The sequence below is a fragment of the Prunus dulcis genome, chromosome 5, assembly GCF_902201215.1.
Source record: "Prunus dulcis chromosome 5, ALMONDv2, whole genome shotgun sequence".
Lineage (NCBI taxonomy): Eukaryota > Viridiplantae > Streptophyta > Magnoliopsida > Rosales > Rosaceae > Prunus > Prunus dulcis.
In genome coordinates this window covers 4,276,705-4,285,718 of record NC_047654.1, presented here as the reverse complement: position 1 = coordinate 4,285,718, position 9,014 = coordinate 4,276,705, and the positions used below count along the sequence as shown (strand labels likewise).

The 9,014-nt window shown below is 35.6% G+C and overlaps 3 protein-coding genes across 3 annotated transcripts; 2 read left to right on the top strand and 1 right to left on the bottom strand.

Annotated features, from left to right (window-relative positions):
• The first annotated feature begins 441 nt into the window (after positions 1–441).
• Positions 442–3,192, top strand: LOC117627601 (ent-kaurenoic acid oxidase 2-like). The gene is made up of 8 exons (XM_034359759.1): positions 442–674; positions 774–1,254; positions 1,347–1,610; positions 1,861–1,950; positions 2,093–2,171; positions 2,254–2,360; positions 2,458–2,579; positions 3,087–3,192. The coding sequence occupies exons 1-8, from the start codon at positions 442–444 to the stop codon at positions 3,190–3,192; spliced, it is 1,482 nt and encodes a 493-aa protein (XP_034215650.1).
• Positions 3,193–3,941: 749 nt separating this feature from the next.
• Positions 3,942–6,926, top strand: LOC117628494 (ent-kaurenoic acid oxidase 2-like). Its single transcript, XM_034360968.1, has 8 exons — positions 3,942–4,174; positions 4,264–4,744; positions 4,837–5,100; positions 5,255–5,344; positions 5,648–5,726; positions 5,811–5,917; positions 6,015–6,136; positions 6,821–6,926. The coding sequence occupies exons 1-8, from the start codon at positions 3,942–3,944 to the stop codon at positions 6,924–6,926; spliced, it is 1,482 nt and encodes a 493-aa protein (XP_034216859.1).
• A 176-nt stretch (positions 6,927–7,102) lies between these two features.
• LOC117627846 (glycine cleavage system H protein, mitochondrial) lies at positions 7,103–8,728 on the bottom strand. The gene is made up of 4 exons (XM_034360111.1): positions 8,440–8,728; positions 8,030–8,118; positions 7,705–7,875; positions 7,103–7,480 (listed from the first exon to the last, which is right to left on the bottom strand). The coding sequence occupies exons 1-4, from the start codon at positions 8,546–8,548 to the stop codon at positions 7,352–7,354; spliced, it is 498 nt and encodes a 165-aa protein (XP_034216002.1). The 5' UTR covers positions 8,549–8,728; the 3' UTR covers positions 7,103–7,351.
• Positions 8,729–9,014: the final 286 nt, after the last annotated feature.

Here is a 9,014-nt window from a genome sequence, read left to right as displayed (position 1 = left end):
GGAGAAGAGTTTTTCATACACACACAACTAAGATGTCGTGGGGTTCGAATCTAGGACTTCTGGTATGCAAGTCAATACCCCTTTTCACTGGCTAGACCCGTTGACTTTGCGTTACTTATTTAGAGGCATTTGTAATGGTTGTTTACAAAAGCACAAATATTTCTTGTCATTTTAAGTAATAGGAAGGTAGGTAGGGTATAGTAAGCTAATATAGGGGATCAGTTTTTCCTTTTATAATCTTAATCACATAGTATGGTACACATTCTGTGCATGATCCTTTTAGGTTCATTCATCACATTTAATATTTTTTTGTGAATTAAATATTTTCTTTCTATGACATGTCACCAAAATATTCATAAAAACTGGTACTACATAAGCAAGCAAAACCCAAACGTCAGTCACTTGTTGTCTAAAGGCCTGTAAATCCAAGGAAAGACGAAAATGGTGTTGGGTTTCTGGAGTTTGGTTTTAACAGCTTCAATTGGTGGGTTTGGTGCTGTACTTTTGATCCTAAAGAGAGCAAATGAGTGGTACTTTGTAAACAGATTGGGAGAAAAGCAGAACACTCTACCTCCAGGTGACATGGGCTGGCCTTTCATTGGCAACACCTTGTCTTTCCTCAAGGCTTTAAAATCTGATGATCCTGATTCTTTCATCTCAAACTGTGTCAAAAGGTCTCTCTCTCTCTCTCTCTCTCTCCTCCCATTGTAACTCAAAGTTGAAGCAATTTGATGAGAAATCGAGTATATTCTTAACTTTTCTGTTGGTACCAGGTATGGCAGCACAGGAATTTACAAGGCCTATTTGTTTGGAAAGCCAACCATAATTGCTACAGCACCTGAAACATGTAGGCAGGTCTTGATGGATAGTTTACAATTTAAGACTGGTTGGCCAAAAGCGACTGCTGAGTTAATGGGAAGGAAATCATTTGTGACCCTTCCTGAAGAGGAACACAAGCGCCTTCGCAGGCTGACCGCAGCCCCGATCAGTGGTCACAAGGCATTGTCTATGTATCATGAGTACATTAAGCATGTCACAGTAAGTTCATTGGATGAATTGGCCAAAGCAAACAGGCCCATTGAGTTCTTGTCTGAGATTAGGAAGATAACTTTCAAAATAATCATGTTTATTTTCTTGAGCTGTGAGACTGGTCCAATGATGGAGACCATGGAGAAAGAATATGCTATTCTCAATCATGGACTAAGAGCCATGGCCATAAACCTTCCTGGCTTCGCTTTTCATAAAGCGCTTAAGGTCAGATTATACTAAATAGATTTCTTCATTTGAGTTAATTTCTTTTTTATCTTTCAAACTGGACTTGATAATGACATTCTTGCATGTATCAGGCTCGAAAAAAGATGGCTAAGATTATTCAAGATGTTGTAGATCAAAGAAGGGCAAGAAAAGTGAATAATCTATCACGGGAAAGAACAGATTTGATGGATTTGTTAATGGAAGCTGAAGATGAGAATGGTAAAACATTAGATAATGAGGAGATAATAGACATAATTCTCATGTACTTGAATGCAGGACATGAATCTTCAGCCCATGCCACATTGTGGGCTATTCTCTTCTTACATGAACATCCAGAATACTACAAAAAAGCCAAGGTGGGGTTCATATCAAAACTGGTTTGATGCATTTTGAACATTTTTACTAGTCTTCATTTTCCAAAACTGATAACTGTCTCTTTTTTGGGGTTAAATTTGTTGGTCTGTTTTGTTAATTCTTCCAAAGTGTTGTACTTGTAAAGAAATTGTTAGTGTAAAACTCAACTGCATGTTTTCCTGCAGTTTCTATCTTATCTTGGTTTCTTTTCAAACTTTTGGAAGCTAATTTCTAGATGTTGTGATGTTTCAGGCAGAGCAAATGGAGATTCTGAAAAGGGCATCATCACCAGAAGAGGGATTGGACTTTAAAGAAACTAAACAGATGGAATATCTATCCAAGGTATGTTTTCTGTGGTTATTGAATCCTAGAGAGGGGGATTTATTTTCCTCTGATACCCAAATCATGCCCTCAGATTTGAACTTCAACTAGCTCTACAGCTAATAGAAATGTAAGTAATACATAACATATTTCGACAATATAGGTCATCGACGAAACACTGCGCGTTGTTAACATCTCATTATATAGCTACCGGGAGGCTACAACTGATGCGAACGTCGCTGGTAAATTTCTCTACTTTCCCTTTCTTGTTTCAACTGTTTCTTGTACAGAAAGAAACTTACTAGAAGATGATCTGCTTTCAAGGTTACACAATACCAAAGGGCTGGAAAGTAATGATGTGGTACAGAAGTGTTCATTTGAACCCAGAATATTATCCGGATCCAAAGGAGTTTAATCCCTCAAGATGGAATGTAAGCAAGAAAATGCACATAATTTAATGTAATTTTTAATAGCAAATGTATGTGATACAAGATGTGGGATTTTTTATTGTTTATTTTGTTTTTGTAGGAAAATAAAGGCAAGGCAGGGACTTTCATTCCCTTTGGAATAGGAAGTAGGCTATGCCCTGGAAGTGATTTGACCAAGCTTGAAATTTATGTATTTCTTCACTATTTTCTCCTTTATTACGAGTGAGTTTCCTTGCTTTCCATTTGTTCTTTCTTTCCACATTTCTTTGAAACAACTGACTTCAAAGTCATGAATATAATCAGTAAGGTTCCACTTGGACATTTGGATTTATAAGATGTAGGATTTATATCCCTTATTTTAAATTCATATGTAGTCAAAATGGAATGAAATGTGTGGAAGGTGAGATTTCAAATCCAAGCTGACATAATTGGAGGATGTCAAAAGTTCAAATTTGGATTGAATGACCAAAATAAAACTCGAGTACAAATTGAGGGGCCATAACAATTAAAAATCCATTGACAACATATATGCAATTGTATAGTTTCAAAAGAACTTAAATTTCAACTGTACATTGTTTCTAATAATTTCAAATTATGATGTCCCTTATTTTTTAAGTTCTTTCAATTGCAATGTCCTAGTCATATACTATTATTTTATCTATGTTCATGTGTCACACAGTGACAGTGCTTCCTTACATTGTTTCTGAGCTTTGTACTTTCTGAGTGCAGGCTTGAACTAGTCAATCCAGGATGTGGAGTGAAATACTTACCTCATACAACTCCTAGAGACAATTGCCTTGCAAAAATAAAGAAGCTTCCATCGCCATCTACATAACCTGAAAATATAAGGCCAAAACTTGCTTCCTTTGGTATAATAATAAATATTTACTCGTGGAGCTCGTGGGCTTTTTTATTTATGGGATGTAAACTTGCTTCATTTAAATTCATGGATAATGTATTCTAGGATTGTGTTTGTCAATTGAGGTAAAGAAATGAGTTTGATCTTCTCTCTCTGCTTTTTTTTTTTTTTTTGGTAAATGCATTCTTTCTTTTGATAAATGCAAATTACTTTAATTTTACTTTTCCAAGTTGGCTTGAGCGGATGTGCTCTCCACTTTGCACCCGATTTCATATCTCCTTTCCCGTGGTTTGGATTAAATTAAAGTAGCATATCATATGTATCAAAATAAAAAAATAATAATAAATAAATAACTTGTGTTACATTTTTAGTGGCATTTGTTCTCAATGGTTGTTTACAAAAGCATAAATATTTCTTCTCATTTAATTAATAAGAAGGTAGGGTATAGTAAGCTAAAATAGGGGATCTCACTTTTTCGTTTTATAATCTTAATTACATAGTATGGTCAAATTCTGTGTGTGCATGATCCTTTTAGGTTTATTCATAATTTTTTTGTTGTCATTCAAAGATACTGTTGAGAGATGCTTTGGTATTTCAGAGAGCATAACGTCAAATTCTACATGCAAAACCCAAACTTGACTCCAAAATGTCTATTAAGATAAAAGGTTGGTGTTAGCTCCATCAGTCACTTGTCTAAAAGCCTGTAAATCCAAGTAAAGTGGAAAATGGAATTGGGTTTCTGGAGTCTGGTTTTCACAGCTTCAATTGGTGGGTTTGGTGCCTTGCTTTTGATCCTAAGGAGAGCAAATGAGTGGTATTTTGTGAGCAGATTGGAAGAAAGGCAGAAGACTCTGCCTCCAGGTGACATGGGCTGGCCTTTCCTTGGCAACACCTTGTCTTTCCTCAAGGCTTTAAAATCTGATGATCCTGATTCTTTCATCTCCAACTATGTCAAAAGGTCTCTCTCTCTCTCTCTCTCCCCCATTGTAACTCAAAGTTGAAACTATCTGATAAGAAATATATGCTAAACTTTTCTGTTGGTACCAGGTATGGCAGCACAGGAATTTACAAGGCCTATTTGTTTGGAAAGCCAACCATAATTGTTACAGCACCTGAAACATGTAGGCAGGTCCTGATGGATAGTTTACAATTTAAGACTGGTTGGCCAAAATCAACTTCCGATTTAATGGGAAGGAAATCATTTATGAGCCTTTCTGAAGAGGAACACAAGCGCCTTCGCAGGCTGACAGCAGCCCCGATCAGCGGTCACAAGGCATTGTCTATGTACCATGAGTACATTAAGGATGCCATAGTAAGTTCATTGGATGAATTGGCCAAAACAGAGAGGCCTATTGAGTTCTTGACTGAGATTAGGAAGATAACTTTTAAAATAATCATGTTTATTTTCCTGAGCTGTGAGACTGGTCCAATGATGGAGACCATGGAGAAAGAATATGCTATTCTCAATCATGGACTAAGAGCCATGGCCATAAACCTTCCTGGCTTCGCTTTTTATAAAGCCCTCAAGGTCAGATTATACTATTTAGATTTCTTCATTTGAGTTAATTTATTTTTTTCCTTTCAAACTGGACTTGATAATGACATTCTTGCATGTATCAGGCTCGGAAAAAGATGGCTATGATTATTCAAGATGTTGTAGATGGAAGAAGGGCAAGAAAAGAGAATAATCTGTCACGGGAAAGAACAGATTTGATGGATTTGTTAATGGAAGTTGAAGATGAGAATGGTAAGACATTAGATGATGAGGAGATAATAGACATAATTCTCATGTACTTGAATGCTGGATATGAATCTACAGCCCATGCTACTTTGTGGGCTACTCTCTTCTTAAATGAACATCCAGAATACTACCAAAAAGCCAAGGTGGGTGCATATCAATACTGGTTTTATGCATTTGAACATTCTTACTAGTCTTCATGCTGCAGAACTAAAAATTGTCTTCCATTTTTTGGGTTAAATTTTCCCAATTTTGTTTCAAATTTTTGGAAGCCAATTTCTAGATGTTATAATGTTTCAGGCAGAGCAAGTGGAGATTCTTAAAAGGGAATCATCACCAGAAGAGGGATTGAACTTTAAAGGAACTAAACAGATGGAATATCTATCTAAGGTATGTTTTCTGTGTCTAATTTTAACACCCTGAGGATATTTTATGTTATAGCAAATGCCTACTCTTTTCTTGGGGGGATTGCAAAATATTGATTTATCATCATAAGTACAAGAAGTTCTATTGAATCCTAGAAATAATTCTAGGTACAATGCAAACTCTTGCTCAAAGTGAGACTACTAATTTCAAATGCTGCACAAAGGGAGGGTGATTTATTTTTCTTTGATACCCAAATCTTGCCCTCATATTTGAACTTCAACTATCCATACAGCTAATAGACATTGGAGTAACATATTTTGACAATAGGTAATCAATGAAACACTGCGCGTGGTTAACGTCTCATTGTATGGCTATCGGGAGGCTGCAACTGATGCCAACGTCTCTGGTAAATTTCTCTACTTTCTCCCTTTCTTGTTTCATCTGTTTCTTGTACAGAAGAAAACTTATTATAAGATGCTGTGCCTCCAAGGTTACACAATACCAAAGGGCTGGAAAGTAATGATGTGGTACAGAGGTGTTCATTTGAACCCAGAATATTATCCGGATCCAAAGGAGTTTAATCCCTCAAGATGGAATGTAAGCAAGAAAATGCACAAAATTGAATGTAATTTTTAATAGCATATGTATGTGATACAAGATGTGGGATTTTTTACTGTTTATTTTGTTTTTGTAGGAAAATAAAGGCAAGGCAGGGACTTTCATTCCCTTTGGAATAGGAAGTAGGCTATGCCCTGGAAGTGATTTGACCAAGCTTGAAATTTCTATATTTCTTCATTATTTTCTCCTTCACTATGAGTGAGTTTCCTTGCTTTCCATTTGTTCTTTATTTCCATTTTTCTTTGAAACAACTAACTTCAAAGTCATGAATATAATCTGTAAGGTTCCATTTGGACATTTGGATTTAAAAGATGTAGGATTTGAATCCTCATTTTAAATTTGTAGGTCCAAATGGAATGACTTGTATGAAAGGTGAGATTTCAAATCTAAGAGCTTTAGTTGTATGTCCAATAGAAATGGCATATATATAGAAGGTAAGATATCAAATCAAAGAGTTGTATTGTATTGTAAATTTGGTTTAAGCAAATGTTAACTGTAGGGATTTTAATAGCAATGCTCCCTGAATTTGTAACTAATTGTCAATGTAGCCGTCAAAATAAGTAGGTCGTTTTAGTGGTGATTTGTACAGGAATTAACGATTCTATCTTTTACATTGACAATCATATCAATGAAATGGCCAAATTGTCACTTAGGTACAAGTTCCGAGACCGTAACATTTGAAAATCCATTAACAACACGTATGCTTTTGTTTAGTTTCAAAAGAACTTAAATGTCAACAGTGCTTTGTCTCTAGTCATTTCGAATTATGCACATCCCTGCTTTATATAAAAATGACCTTACATATGGATGGCAAAAAACGAAATGCTTGTTAAGCTGTAAATATAATAGATAGTCTTTGACCTTTGATGTTTTCGAGTGCAGGCTTGAACGACTCAATCCGGCATGTGGAGTGAGATACTTACCTCATGCAAGTCCTAAAGACAATTGCCTTGCAAAAATTAAGAAGCTTCCATCGTCATCAGTATAACCCTTCTCCATTTTTTGTCCCTTTGGAATTGTTAAGGACAGGTTTAGACTTTTTGCATATTTGCTTTTCATTATATTTTAACTCGAGACCTACTTCAAAATAATGGATATTCAGTGTCACTAAATCAAATAGTTATTAGTTATATAGTGTGAGAAATGTGAAGACTAATAGCCATCGATGTGAAATGAACCTTAATTCTTTTTTTTGTCCAAAAACATTCGTATGAACCTTAATTCACATGAAGTACAGACAAAAGGTGGAGAGATGATACATAGTACAACAGAAAGGGACATAATTAAGCAAAGCAAATTGAACCTACAGCCCGGAGTACTTTCATAATATATGACAACAACTTATGAAACATCAAACCTTAAACAGCTGAAAACCAGTTAGTTCAAGATCATTGGGACCGGCATGTTCAAATTCTAGTGGGCGGCATCTTCTTCCTCGCAAAACTTCGTGTATTCTTTAGCACCCAACAAGGATTCTAATTCTGATGGATTCTTGGGCTTAATCTTGATCATCCATCCATCTTCATATGGGCTTGAATTGATCTTCAATATAGAACACACCCAAAGAAAGTTAAATTTATTAAATAAATAAAAACTGTCTACTTGTGTACAGTTTAAATAATGGCATCGGTTCAAATTAACGGTTTAACAATATAACATGTCAAACTATCAGACAGTACACAACCGGTCAATTATAACATGCATTTGAAAGAAGAGTAGCTTTGTTTTTGGTAAAAAGTGTAAAGGTGGAAAGGAAGATTAATTACCAAACCAGGTGATTCAGTAAGCTTTGAGTTAACCTCAACAACATCACCAGAAATTGGGGAATTTATATCACTGGTTGCTTTGACACTCTCCACAGCTCCAAAGCCGACACCTGCAGAGACTGAGCGACCAGCTTCTGGCAGCTCAACAAACACAACTTCTCCAAGATGGTCCTGAAACAAAACTTCACCTACATCACTCACTCTCTGGGCTATTTCAAACTTCAGGTCCAATAGGGAATTTTTTGGACCAAATTAACTTCTTTTTTCTTTTCTTTTTTTTCACAGACAAGTGGAAATGGAGATGTGTATATTATTTATTATTAACCTGAGCATGATCAGTGATACCAATTGTTGCAACTGAGCCTTCATGCTTCACCCACTCATGTGAAGATGCATACTTCAACCCTTCCAGAACTGCAAATCCAACATCACTCCCAAAATTACAATTCTTTTCAACTTAGCAGCAATAACCAATAAATAATAAATAATAAATCCAAATCATTTGCATAACTTTAAAAACTTGAATGTTACCCAAACCACTCAAGAAGAACATTGGAACCAAAATACAGCATTAAAAATGAAAAATATGCATGCATTGGTGAAAAGCTAGGCCATTCTATAATCTGTAACCCTACAAACTGCTGAATTTGTCACCAGTTCATACAAATGTAAAAGAAACTAAGAACCCATTAACTTGAAATAGAGTATTAAGTTGAAGAGAGGAGTGTTTATTACCAGAAGAAAAGCATCTGGAAAAAGAAAATGCAGGGGAGAGGTGGGCTTTGGAGGCACTAGAGATTCTGAGTGCATTGGCTGTAGAAGAAGCCCACATTCTCAGTGCCATGTTTCTCTGCCTGCGTTATCTCTATGTGTATGTCTGGTTATCTCTCAAACTCCAAGGCTAATATCAAAATAAAAAGGGCAGAGTTTGGAGATGTCGTTTTATCTTGGATGGATGGTTGGCAGCAAAAGCCTCATCCTAATACGAGTGAGAATACAGAGACACAGTTTTTTTTTTTTTTTTAAATATTAATATTTTGTTTTGTGAATATATCAACCTGTTTTAAAAGTGAGACTGTCATCATTCATCACTGTATATCTAAATTGAAATTTGAGAACTTCATTTCTTATCTATTTAAAGAAATTTAGAAAAAAGTTTTATCTCATGTACTATTTCCCAGCATACTGTTCACAGGCTCAAGTGGGCTGTAGCCCAGTGCAAAATCTATAGAAAACTAAAAGGGGTCCAAATTTTATAAGCTATTTCTACTCTCTAAAAATTTTTGGGAGCTTCTATAATGAGTGGAAAG